At 30.5% G+C, this 14,846-nt stretch overlaps 1 protein-coding gene across 2 annotated transcripts in view; it reads right to left on the bottom strand.

The window, feature by feature from the left end:
- Window positions 1-14,846, bottom strand: part of Ino80 (chromatin-remodeling ATPase INO80) — a 97,067-nt gene that overhangs the window by 15,348 nt on the left and 66,873 nt on the right. For both annotated transcript variants that reach the window (XM_035358422.2, XM_035358423.2), the window contains 4 exons: window positions 10,796-11,006; window positions 7,173-7,280; window positions 4,015-4,243; window positions 3,582-3,709 (listed from right to left, as the gene is read on the bottom strand). In XM_035358422.2, coding sequence (XP_035214313.1) covers window positions 3,582-3,709; window positions 4,015-4,243; window positions 7,173-7,280; window positions 10,796-11,006 — 676 coding nt within the window. The remainder of the gene's footprint in view (window positions 1-3,581; window positions 3,710-4,014; window positions 4,244-7,172; window positions 7,281-10,795; window positions 11,007-14,846) is intronic.

Raw genomic sequence — 14,846 nt, forward strand, 5'->3', positions numbered from 1 at the left:
TATCTTACAATCTTAGCCACTCATGGGGCCTGTTAAGTCAAAGAAATGTCTTAATTCAATTTCAAATACAGTATCCGGACCTCAAAGCTACAATTTTTTTTTTTTTTTTTTTTTTTTTTTTGTAAGCTTTATGCATGCGCATTTGACTTTTCCTTCCATAATAAAACGTGTGGAATTTTTCACTTAAAAATTCGGTACTATTCGGTTTCGAGGGCCGTAAAAAATCACCAAACTATTGTTGATGACAATGCTGCCAAAAGTAATTGCGGCAACCCTAATAATTTCGGCAAGAAAGGAAGTATAATAGTAAATAACAATTTAAGATTGATGTTTTAATTTAGATGAAAGGTTAATTTCATATAATACTTTTTTATTACTATAATTTATATGAAAAAGGCTAAAAATGACTGAATGGAAGCATAAGAGTAAAAAACTATTTCAGATCATTATTAGTGCAGAATTGCTCACTTATATTTTGCCGCTTTTTACAAGGGTTAACCCCTTAACTGCCGCGGGCGTATATATACGCCTTGCTCAGCCGATGCGTTAACTGCCCCGGGCGTATATATACGCCCTTACAAAATACTATCAGTTGCTTTGCGCTGCTACCCGTTAAACTATTCGCAAACTTTTGGAATGCAACACCAGAATGACCTTGACGAAGTATGTGAAGAGGACATTATTTCAGAGAAGTGTGGGGAGAAATTGGAGAGAGGGACGTGTCTAAAGTGCTGAAAGTAATGACTGCGTGGTATTGGCTAGTGTTGTTTGAGTAAAACGTATTTTTTTTTTTTATTATTCTGTGTCCTCCGTTTTTGTTTACTTTTTGTAGTAGGTTCCAGGAATAAAGAAAGATATAACGGATGTTTCAAACCCATTTATCTTTCTTGAATTATTTTTTGATGAACTGCTCGTGCTTTATATTACTACTGAGACTAACCGTTTTGTAGACGAGTATATGAACCAACAACACCTTGCAAACGAAAAATCAAGAACAATATCGTGGCATTCAACCAATTCAGAGCAAATATATGTTTTTATAGGCATACTGATTTCACAAGGTATATAACACTGAAACATGATATTACACTTTACTGGTCTAAAAATGAATTGATTGAAACCCCATTATAGGGACCTTTTTTATTATAAAAACATCATTTTTATTATATTTTTACTCAAAATATTAAATTTTGTGCATGCATTTTTTTTTTTTTTTTTACTGTTTATTTTGTGAAACTAAACAATTTTTAGAAAGTAAAACTTGCTCTTATTTTCCCCCTAATAAATCGCATAACTACGCGCGGATATGTGAAAAACCGTGGTGCTGGGGAATGAATCTTGTACGTTTTCCGCGCCAGTTAAGGGGTTAAAAACAATTGGATTTTTGTCAATTTTCTTATACTTTTTAAGTGAAAATTGGTCGATGTGCACATAGATAAAGTCAAGGGTGTGCGCAGTGCCCTTTTTGTGCAATTCTAGGATTTTTTTTAAAGTGAAAATAGGTCGATGTGCACATGGATACTGAGTATGTGCAATTCTTAAAAAAGCGTCAAGCAGTGGGTGATTCTGCCACTTTACCCAAAATTCTATTGCCGACATTTTGTCATGGGCAATTCCCAAATTGTTAAATCCATAGGATATCAAAAAAGGATTTAAAAATTAAACTAGTATTTCAATGGCGTCTTAAGAAATATAGAACTATATAAACTTACACATTCTGAAATCAACGCGTACGCTACATTTGGCACGCTGTTAAATGGGCATGTTTGCTAGATTTGGTGCTTTTGTGCATACATTTTCGCTGCAATTTTTTTATGACCCTCGAAACCGATTAGTACTAAAAATACCAATTCTTAATTTCACTTAGGCACTAAATAAAATACCTCGTTATGGAAAAACAGTCATGTAAGCATAAATTTGTGATAATAATTTGGCTCCGTAGTATAGTATCTGCTTGGCATACATCCTCAGACCAAAACATTCACCTATTTTATATCAATGACACGGACCAGGCAACTCATTATTTATTATATTTTACTTTCTTCACCGCATGTAAAATTTGACAGCTTTAGTAATAACTCATGCAGTGATGTCTAAACTTTTTTTATATTAGTAATTGAATAACAAGAGTATGGCAACTTTTTATGCTAACATTACTCTTGGCAATGATTACAGATTTTAAAATGCTCTAAGAAATGCTGATGAAGAAAAATTCAACAAAAATTCCTTTTCATATGCTAAAAATAGATTTTATGAAACTCATAGGCCAAAAGATTACATTTAGTGCTATTGTAAGAATAACTGATATGTTATTCAACATAAACGCAGAAGCGGCGGCAGAATATATTGGCACCAGATGGCAGAATTTAGGGAAGATGAAATTTTTGGAATTTGGGAAAGCACCAAAATTAAGGGATGAGAAGTTTTTTATGATTTAGGGATCCAAAGTTTAAGCGCGGTGAAAATTTAGAACTTAGGAAGGTGCTTTGTAGCAGAATTTAGGACTTGTAGAGACTGAACCAGGTGGCATCTAGCACCGGCTCTAGATAAAGCCTTAAGTATATGTGGGAGTTTATTTATTCAGGACTCAGGTTAGTTTTAAGCATGTGCAAGAAATAAACATAGGTATAGTAAATAACTAAACTAATACAATTCTGGCTTAATTCAATGCATAGGAGGAACAAGACAATTAGCAAAACATCTTGGCTTTCGTTTGCAATCTTATGATACACAGCCAATAATGTATAATGGACACTATTAAGCTAGGCTAAAATTATCTTTCCAATTCTGGGGCTGCCTAAGGATCTACAAAGCAAAACCATGTTTTGATGTCAGTTAAACAAAAAGTAGAATTGCTGCAGAAAATGGATAAAGGCACATCCATCTCAAAATTATGCAAGGAGTATGGCATTAGAAAGTCGATTGTATATGACATAAGAAAAAGGAACTTTTTGTGGAAGCAACTTAAACAACTTACGAAAAAAGAAATGTTTAATAAAATAAACAAATAAATATTAAGCTTTTTTTTTTTTTTTTTTTTTTTTTTTTTTTTTTTTTTTTGTAAAATTTGATACCCTTTAGATCACAATTGCTCTTTATTTCATAAATTATGGTTTCATATTTTTAATTATATAATTTCTGCATGCCATCTTACCAGATTAAAATTGATGATCTATAATCCAGAATTGAAGTCCCGATGAGTCCGAATTACGGACTTTGTACTTTATTACAAAATATTGAAATTTTTGTACTTAAGAATCATGCAGTTCTTTTCACATTTTAGTACAGGACAATAATCTTCCACAAGTTTCATAAATTTCAAGACAACAAAAACAGTTATTTTAAATCCAAATTGATTCCAAGTATGTTGTTGCCATGACCGCATTACATAGAACAATGTTTGCCACAGCCTACTCTGACGAGAAGTCGGACTTCTTCCGAGTATTATGAGTCAGTTTAGAGAAATAATAATAAAAGGGAAAAATATTAGGAAAAACAACATATAATAATTAATATTTAACAATAATGTTAAACTTAAAACCATACTTTACCCAAGATACAAAAATAATTTTGATTATTACCTCAAGAATGTCAATCATTCTGGTCATTTGTGAATATATTAAAACCCTATGAGATTGAGCTTTTAAAGTTTTCAGTAAATTGTCAAGCACTTGAAGCTTGCCCGAGTCTGTTACCAGAGTTTCCTTGCCTAAAAAGAAATTGGAATAAAATCTTCCTATTATTTCTATAATTAAAATCATTAGAAAATCACAGAGAGAGAAAAAAAAAAAAAAAAAAGTCAATCATGAAGATATGCAATCATTTATCTAAAAACTATGAATTTTATTAACAATCAAATAATCTTCGCAACAACCATTATCTCAGAGCATGCAAGCAATAGGGAACTAAAGATTTATATATATATATATATATATATATATATATATATATATATATATATAAAATCTGATGAATAGAAGCAGTTTTTAATTTAAAAAAATAAAATAAACATACAGGGAATAACAATTTTGGACCATCCATTCTGGGATCTTATAGCACTAATTCCTCCAAGTGGGGGAGGGTGGAACATTAAAGATTGATGTTTTAATCTTAGCATAGTTGCATCTGGATATCCATACATCATCATTCTTAATGCCTGTACAGAACCACATAATTTGCTTCTTGTTATCCACCAACCTGCACTGCGATCTGGCGAGTAGATGCTCAGAGGCTCTGCTATAACCTAACATAAATTTAAAATATACCATTGAAGTTAGTAAAAGATGAATGCTGAATCATAATTATCAATAAAATACACATTTTTGAGTGAGGATAGGACAAGGAAAATGAAACAGATTCAGATAGATAAATCTTAGCTCAAGATCGATTATAATAAATTAGAAACTATATTTGAAGTTCTCAGGTAATTCTTGATAAATAGATGTTTTGAGGCCTTCTAGTTGTGTGCTCAATTCAAAGAGTAATAAATAAAATTCTCATTTTTTACTCTCACTTGTATTTACAGTGCTAAAAAAATTAAAAATTTCTAAGTTTTCATAAATAGCTAGATCAGTTTTGAAATCAAAATTTAAAACCAAGAGGTTGTATTGGACATACAAGCCAAGCATTTCTAAGCACAGTCAAACCTCTATTTAATGAACACTTATGAAGTTTTTGCAGGATTATGCCAGAGGTGTAAATTTTATTGTATAAAAATCTCCCAAATAATGAAGTACACTCTATTTAACAACATTTTCCTTTTATTACAAAATTATTTATTCATTTGTTGTGACATGTACGCGTGTGTAGCGAGTCCTAAAGAAAAGCAGATGGCTCATTATTTGATTTCATATTTCATTCTACATGAGGGATAAAGCATGGGGAGAGATATTCTTGAATGAGAAAACAGTTTACCACCCTATTGTTAAAAATTTCCCTACAAATCCTGTTTTGGAAACCAGTTTAAGATTAAGCAAAGCTGCATGTTATTTTTATTTTTCCTTTTGGTGGTTTTATATTGCAAATCTTTTATAAATTTAGTTATGCATTGAATGTCAAAAAAATGTCGACAGTGATTCTTGGCAAAGTAAACACAGATTTAAAAAAGAAAGACATCATCATAAAATTCAATATTTTAAAAACATTTATTGAAAAATCACAAAAATTCAGGACAAAATTTCATCACGTTTCGACTCCACCAATCCAATGCCAAATATAAGAAAACATGCTTTTTTTATGAAGCAATGCTAAATTGGCTGCGCACATTAGGCCATTGATACTATGGAGTGTACTAAAGTTTTAGGACAAAGTGAATTTCGTACGAGCAATGGATGGCTGAAAAAATTTAAAAGTTTGTAGTAGTAATTTAAAAGTAGTTGCAAAAATCATACGAGGCGAAAGCAAATATGTTAATGAAGAAGATTGTATCATTTGGAAAGCTTGAAAACCGGAAGAAATCTGGAATTGTACAAACCGAAAAATATCTTCAACGCCAATGAAACAGACATCAATGTTCACATTGATATATATATATATATATATATATATATATAAAAGGGTCTTTTTGGTAGCAAGCACAGCAAAGTTAGAATTAATGTATTGCTATATGCAAATATGGAAGGAAATAAAAAAAACTGAACCTTTAGGAAAGAGTAAACATCCAAGATGTTTTAGAGATATTAAATTACTGGAAGGTGATTATGATTTAAACATAAGAATTATGGATGACCTCAAACATCTTTGAAAAGTTGGTAAAATTTTTGATAAATAGATGATTGTATACAGAAATGGAAATTTGCTCTGATACACAATTGCAGTGCTCACATTCAAAATATCAAAAATAAGTATAAAAATGTTCAGTAGCCCCCCAATCCAAATGCAGTTTTCCTGTAACAAAACTGCAGCCTATAGATAAAAAGTGTCATGATGCATTATCACAAAATAATTTTGGAGGCCTAATGGGAATTGAAAGCTATCAGCCTTTGTGTGCAATTAGTTTATGTGACTACATATCTGAACTGGAAAGTGTTTACAATTTCTTCAAAAAAGCTGGCTTCATCAAGAAGATGAGGAATTGAATGTGTGACTGCATTTGCAAATTCAAGGACAATTAAACAATAATGAACTATTACAAGATTCTTTTTTCATATATAACAATGCTGAGAACTCAGAAATTCCTACCGAATAAGACATAGTGGAGAGCATGAAAGACAGTAGCCAGAAAGCAACTGAGCATGATGAACAACAATGAAACTGAATATACAAAATCTCTGCCTGGAGATGTTAAATGTATTTGATACTTTACGACAAGTTAAGTTTGAAGAAAGTGTACCAGAAACGTTTTCTGTGCATTACAAAGATGTGAAACTAATGAGATTATGACAAGAAATGTTCCTGGCAATCGAAACAAGTTAAAGTGAGTGATAATTTTTCAAAAGGAGTTTATGCAAATTTTCATACATAACTATGACGGAATGAAAACATTCATACATATAACTTTGCATTTATATTTCATTTTACCACTACTTTACATTTAAAATTTTAATAAAAATTATCTCAAATTGTGTTTTATCACAACTTTCATCTGACGAATGAAAGTCTATAAACGTTTATTCAGAGAAGTTTTTCATGGGATTTTGCAACTTTGTTAAATACAGTTTGATTGTATACATTCCCATATCAATAAAAGCAAATAAACAATCAACTACAAATATTAACCCTACTCAGCTACTAACATTTCAGGATGTAACAGAGTTCAATATAATAATTTATTAAAGAGAAAATAAGAAATCTAACAATTCATAGGTGCACAAAGATGTTAGCACAATTAGCTTCATTTTTCTAACTAATTACGTTTAATACAAAGTAATTTTTCTGTGAACAAATTACTTACTTTACACAAAATTTTATCAAAAAAATGAAATGTTTGAAAATTTTAAATGTAATAATAGTAAAACAAACTTAATTGATGTAAAATTTATTAGAAAGTAAAGTATTACATATCAAAACTTTATAATCGAACTGGACAATACTTTATTAAAACTCAAATGCATATATACATTATTACTACCGTAAAGTAATAAAATATTTAGAATTAAACCTGTTTTGAGATCACCATTCAGTGATTATTAAGTAATACATTGATCAAATTTATACAATATTTTTATATTTACCTTACATGACACATTAGTCAGAAATGTAGGAGGACTAGTCAACTGACAATGAAGTACACGTGGTACTAAGTGCTGCTGTTCTTTCGGTACTGTAGGGTTTGCATTTTCCTAAAAATTATTATATTAAAAAGGGGTTACAAAAATACAAGCATTAAATAGTCATAAAGTCATTTTAAATAAGTCCTTTTATCCAGAACAAAATGTTAATTAAAGTTTTAGAGTGCCATAATGTATACAAACATTTATATCATATCAGAACATAAGCATTAAATAATTATAAAACCACTTTTTTAAAAAAGTGATTCTTTTTATAAAGATCAAAATGTTCATTAAAGTTCTAGGGTTTTGTAATGCACAGAAAACACATGTTATAAAAATCTTAATAATACAAAACTAAAGATTCTCTCTTACTGAACAATAATCAAATCAAATGAATAAACATTTTATCATATTTATTTTTTTATTAAAACAAGTTTCTAGCAACATTTATTTTTAGAATAAAACTGAAATTGGCAAATACATTAAAAAGGATATTTTTATAATTCAATATTCATGTTCACCCACAAAATTATAAAATGAATCAATTCACTGAAATTCCATTTACTTTTGCATTTTTTAAATATGTTTATAACCATTAAACATCCGTCTGCATTTATATAAATCAGATGATGATATAATTAAATGAAAAAAATCAATAACATGACACCATTTTAATGGCCTTTCTAATTAAAAACATTACACTATTAAAAATTATGGTTAAATTCCTACAAATGTAGAAAATTAACTCAATTTGGACTCAACCCTCAATTAAAACCAGAAGTTTTAACTTCGATTCCATATTCACATAAAATAGCCCCTATTCAGTGTTTTGAAATAAAGCAACACAGTCACAAATCATTTGGAGATATCCGATGCAATTTCACAGGCCTTAAATCGGGATTAAGCTGTCCAAATGTAGAATATGGGGCGGTTATAATTAAAATCTATTCAGGCCTATGCACAGCCTAGTTCAGTTAACAAAATTTGGTATATAATATTATAAGGAGTATGGTGAGAAGTACAATAAAAATAATAGTTCAGAATTTTAATTATTATATGGCACTTTTTATGCAATTTGTTAAAATTTGATATATAATGCTAAAAGGAGTACGAGGAAAAGTACAATGATAAATAATAATTCAGAATTTTAATTATTATATGGTACTTTTCAAGCAATGAGAAAGAATGTTACACAAATTATAAACTCTTTAAAATGCCAGTAGTCAATGCTCTAAATTTGTTGTTCTTCATTTTTTAGAGACAAGACATCAAGCTTTACTGGTCAAACTGTTTTTATCAAAACTGCAGTAATACTTTAGCTGTAATATGAGAACATTGACATTTGAAATGTTTGCGAGAAGGGCCTACATTGAAGAATGACTAGAAAAAGATTATTACTGAATTCGAATTGAGTAGACAGTTGGATGTACTACCAGGATGAGGGTGTAAACAGATTTCAAAGCACTGGAACATTTTTACATTTTTATGGTCAGAGGAGGGCCATTTTGTCCTAGACGGAGCAATGAAAAATGAGCAACATATCATTTTGCTGCAGTTTCTTAAGAAAATTTTCATGCTATAGTCTGAACACGCATGGACTGACATAAAATGTAAATGCACCTTGAATAAATCCTATGATTAAATAAATTTTTACGTTTCTAATTTTTTTGGGGAGTGAGGGTTACGTATTCCTTTTTCACCTTGAGGTTGAAATTTGAACTATTATTTTTTTATTGCAGCTTTCTTTTTCTATACACTATAATATATACACCAAGTTTCAAAGAAATATGCCAACCACAAAAGCCTGGGTAGAATCACTTTAATTATTATTTAATATAAACAACTTTAAATTTTGAAAGTTTTTCATCTCACGTCACAATTTCTATCGTGATTAACAAAAAATTGCAATAATTAAACAGCATATATTAAAAAAAAAAACTATTTATATTTATGGCATTTGCTTTTTGGTTTCAGGGTGCGACCACTGTGCGACTAGAGCATTTTTGTCACAATCCTCTAGATGCTCGGTGGTCGCGCCTTGAAACCAGTGCTCTTTACAATCAATCGCATTTGCTTGCTTTTCAAAATGGAATGTTTATTTTTACCCGGATATAGATAAGGGGCTTTGAAATCGCAGAGTTATTTTATTACTAAACAATACATGCACCTGCCCAGTAAAAAGGTCTTTCGTTTCCAGAGATTTTTCTCTGACCTCAGCATACTTGCTTCCCAAGCTAGTATTGTGATTTTATAAATTATTTGGTGTGGTTTAAATTTAATGTAAATATACCTTGCTATAATTAAAAATAGAAATCACATGAACGTTTTATTTAAATTAAAAATATTTTGGGACAAAATACGAATGGGAAACGAATGATCCGTACCAAAGTCAAAAAGACCAAGCCTCCCCCCCATTAAAATAAATAAATAATAATAATAATTTAAAAAAAAAAAAACCCACAAATTTCATGTGCCAGATGAAAAGAAACAAGTAACGCTGGGCATATACCAGTGAAATTTAGAAGATCCAGACAGTGTACATTTTGTAGCACAAGGAAGAAGCCTCATAGAACAAGATACATATGCAAAATGTGAGGTCTATGCATGTACAAAAAAGGCAAAACATGCTTTGAACAGTGTCACACAAAAAAATGTGTTCTTTGAAATATATATATAAAGAGTTTTTTTTTTTTTTTTTTAAATCCTTACTTTATTCAGGTTTTTATCCATTTACTCGAACGTCCTTACTATGTAGGTAGCTATATTTTTTTATGTTTACTTTTTTATTTTTTCTGACGATTTACTTTGTAAAATAATGTAAATAAAAAGTTTACATATAAGCAATTCTTATAGACATTTTTTAAAAATTCGTAAATTTCATCATTTATTGCAAACATGCACGGAAAAAGGTAAGTTTTTTTTTCCTACTACCTCAGTAAGTTTCAAAATCCTAGATGTGCACTGGTTTCACAGTGCGACCACCACCCATAGAACAATGAGCAAGAGTAGATTTTTTTAAATTCATATATTACTTGTCTCTAAGATTATAATATTCAATTTCTAGAGTTTTTAGTTAAAAACTTATAAAAATAACATAGCGTGCGTCAAAGGGTTAAACTCTGGCTGAAATATCAAAACTTATAGTGAATAGATTTATAAAATTTCAGGTGTGTTTGAAGAGGATAGCTGCTTAAAAGAGAATATTAATTCAAGTAATCAATTCATTAGCTCACACAATTTTATGTTAAAAGAATTAAAAAACATCTTTTCTAAATAATAAAATTATAATTGTTACAGCAATATTTTCATAATTCAGAGAGGAATGCTTCCAAACACAAAAATATTTAAGCAACTGACATATTTTAATACTAAGCTAAAAATTATCAAACCTTTCCCCATAAATGAGAATGGGATGAAATACAAGTAAAAATGCATAAAATAGTTCTATTTAAACAAAACAAAAAAATACAGCATATTATGCAATAGTGGACTAATAATGTTGAAATCATTTCTAAGAAATTAAGATAACATATACCTGCATACCATAAAATTATTTTATTTTTGTACATGAAAATGAAATCTACCTGTTTCACTGATATTAAATCTTCATTCTTGGCATTAACTTGTGGATTTGTTTTCCGCACGGTTTTCACAGGGTAAATATGATGATCAACAAAACCATAATTATTATTTACATAACTGGTGAAAAGGAGTGGTGAGAAGGCACTATCCGAGATCTGAAGCGCACACTCAGGCAGCATAGGGTAAAGCACTAATCCATTTAGGCCAATATATCTATTGTAAAAAGTCAGACACTAATAAATTTCTATAATTAAAATTTTAAACTAAGTACATATTAGAAAAAAGTTATGTTATATTACATTAAATCAATGGTTTTTTCAGTGATATAATGCAGTTAAACATAAATATCATAAAAAATGACTTTTTTTTTTTTTTTAAACATAAAACCTAAAAAGAAATTTCTGTAAGTTTAGCTGTGTTCATAATGTATATATAATATGAAATATATATGTATATTTATTGTATATATAATATGGAGGTTAGTACTTAACAGAACATACATTCCTAAATTTGATTTAGTTATAAACCATTCAAAAGATTGTGCTGTATCAGTTTGACGTCATTAGTCTCTTACAGTAATCAACATTGCTGTAAACTGTTGCCCAATTGCCGTTCAGGATTAAAGCACAAAAGCCGAGCTTATAAATTCTCTCAGTTGCTTAATATGCATCAGTTTTTCCCTGCTGTCAATTCATAAGCATGTAATTAACTGCTTGGCATCTTCACAACAATGTAATCTGTTTTTCTGCACCCATTGTGCTGTGTCAATTAAGTAGTCTTGATAGATTAGCTGTCAAGCAATAAAGATGTGCTGTGTTATCCAAAGTATTTGTGGCTTTTCCAAAATTCATTTAAGCAAGTTATCTGCTATCAACATATCCACCACAACTGTGACACAACTGATTCTCTCATTGTACCATCCAAAATGATCATACACACACATATCAGCAGTTTTATACACATCAATCCCAATACATATGTTTTTCCTCTAACATTTCGACACAGTTCTGGAGGTTAGTCGTAATGTTTTGCAATGGAATGCTGGTGGTTTGCCACCATCAAAAACAATTGATCTACTTGACTCCATAATGGCAAATATATCAATAATTGTTATCATCAGAGATCTGATAATTAGAAAGAAGATAAACATTGTACCCCTTCCCAGAATACTGCCAGAATAATTGTTCCAGAGAGCTGCATGTGAAATACCGGTAGGTATTAAAAACACTTTGACAAACTGAAATCTGTAAGGAAATGGGAGATTCCAAAGACAAGAGTGAAAATGTTAAATTAGATGTCTTGAAGGAAAATTTCCGCTTTACAATATATGCATTATATATTCCTCCAAGTAGTAAACCTGATTTGTCTATGCTACCTATTGATAAAAAGACAATTGTTACCAGTTATATGAATGCTGCAGGAATGGAAGATCTCCTTAATTCTACCTCTCTTGAGGTTATTTTTGATGCCTCTGACCTACTGACTTAGAGCCACTACAATGGAAATGGTAGTACATTAGATTTACTGTGTGTTTCATCTGATAAATTTATATCTACCATCAATCTATAAGGAAGACAGTATGAAAACACATATATTCTTGTCAACCTTGCAAAATAAAAAACATGCTCTTAACAAAGAACCAATGTCATTTAATGGGATAAGTCAATGACTAATGCTTTTGACTAAGTTTTCTCCAAGGATTTAAGGAAAAAAAAAGGGGGGGATAAAAAAGAAAATCTGAAATCTTTCAGATTTTAAATTACGTCCAAAGGAGCATTTTTTTAAACATTTTGTGTGTTATATTTCTTTATTAAATATCATGTTCTTAGCTCTTAAACCATAAAATTCAGTTCAACAGCAATATCACAAAATAGTTTTAAAATGAGCATATCCTTTAGAATTTCCGATACAGAGACTCACGCAGAGATAAAAATGTTTTTTCTGTACAATGTTGCCATTGCTCGCTTTGAAATCCCTGAGTTTGTTAATCAAAATTTGGTTAAAGTTTTACAAAATAGGAAATCGATAATAAAACAAATTCCAAATTTGGTCTTCCACATGCCCATATTTGTCGGATGATTACGTCATTCAAAATTCGATGGCTGTATGTTCCGTTGGTTCATTACAATGCAAGAAATATACATACATTTATGCAGATTTTTCATTATTTAATTTCTTTAAATATAATATAGGGCAATAATACTTTGTGGCAACAGTTTGAGAAGTGGTTTGCCGTTTGTAGTGAATTGACGCAAAATCACAAAACGAAAACAATAGTCTCTCAGGGACAAAGCCCCTTTCGACTAAAAAAAAAGAGGGGGAGAGTTTTGCCTGGACAATGTCAAAACAAATAGAAAAGACGAGCAAAAGTTAAACACCTCAGGTAACAATCATGCTATTTTTACAATTCCTTCTTCTCTAGATGAATTAAGAATGGCCATTGTGTGCCAGAGAATGAACAAATCCATGCCGAATTTCTGAAGCATTTGAATGAAACAGACCAGGCACTACATACTTTTAACAGAATCTAGGAGACAGGTCTTGTGCCTGTTAAGTGAAAGAAGCTGTGGTTTTTAGCTATTCTAATGAAAAATAAAGATCCAAAACAACTCAGTAGTTAAAAACCATGTTCTCTCACTAGCATTATTGGAAAGACTATGAAAAAACTAATCTTTAACAGGTTAAATTGGTTTCTGGATAAAACCTAATAACCAATAAAAAGGCTGGGTTTAGGAAGGGGGAAAATATTGAATGAGGTTGCTACCTCAACTAAACTGTAAAGCATGACAATCAAAATATTTTAAAAGCAGGTTTTATTGATTTTTAAAGCATCTACGATGTAGTATAGAGACAGAAACTGCACTAAAAACTACTTGGTGCTGGAGTTTGTGGAAATATGTTAGGCAGATAAGGTCTTTCTCTGACCAGCACATCTGCAAGGCCAGATTTCATAATGACTAAATATATTTCAATCTGCAAGCAGGTCTGCCTCAGGGTGCAGTTGGAAGTTGTTTAGTATCTAAATCAATGACTTAGATTCTGGCTTAAAGGCCAAAGGTGTCAACTGCCTGCTCTCTGCTGATGATCTTGTCATTTGGATGCAGGCACCAAAGTGAAACAGGAAATCCTTGATAGAAATGAAAATTAATTAGGCTCTTGATAACACTGTCAGAATGGCATTGAGAGTAATACGAATTTCAATTAGGAGAAAACAGTCATCCAGTCTTTTTCGCTGACCTATTATCCACTCCTCCCAGACCTGAAGTAGAGAAAAGTTGCTCTCACCCACACTATTGAATTTAATTATTTGAGAGTGACTTTAGACAGCAAATTGAACTGCTAGTCTTGTACTAAATCATTCTGAAACTGATTTAAAAGTGGACCTTTTACAGAATCAAGCTCTAAAGCTCATTACCAGGGCCATCAAATCAACACTGACTTACACTATGCTGACTAACAATACAATCATTACAGTTATTATTGAAGAAAAAGCTACAATTCTTTATAAAAATTAAATTATACCTGGAAATCATTACTAGATTAATTATTCAACAAACACTAAATTTAAAAACATAAAACAGTTTTGTTCAGTTTGCCCAGGAGATGAAATTTTGAGTTGCCAGATAATATTCAAAGCTTTCAAACCCATTTGAAATTCTAAGGCTTTAAATTATGTTTACCAATTATCTAGCCATCTTATTTCAAATAACAGGGTTGCCACTCAAACAGGAGAATGAAATTCCCTGACTTTTCCAGGTTTTCCAGGTGCGTTTCAAGAAAATTCCAGTCTATCCGCGTAATGTACGTTGGCTACGCTAAGAGGTAAATTATGGTATTACTTGTATTTGTGTAGCAAATTCACTTAATTATTCAATAAATCACAGAGGACATTTATTCTTAATTATTCTTGGTATACTTTGTTTGATAATTTTGTTTACTTTTCCACTTAAGAAACTTAATAAAATTTAAGATATATACATTGGATAACAAATGTATGTTTTATTTAATTATTACTCATGATCATCACCAGCTCAACACGAGGCTAATCCGGTC

Source organism: Stegodyphus dumicola, chromosome 4 (assembly GCF_044657685.1).
Source record: "Stegodyphus dumicola isolate Sdum_Otavi_A_Nest chromosome 4, ASM4465768v1".
Taxonomy (NCBI): domain Eukaryota; kingdom Metazoa; phylum Arthropoda; class Arachnida; order Araneae; family Eresidae; genus Stegodyphus; species Stegodyphus dumicola.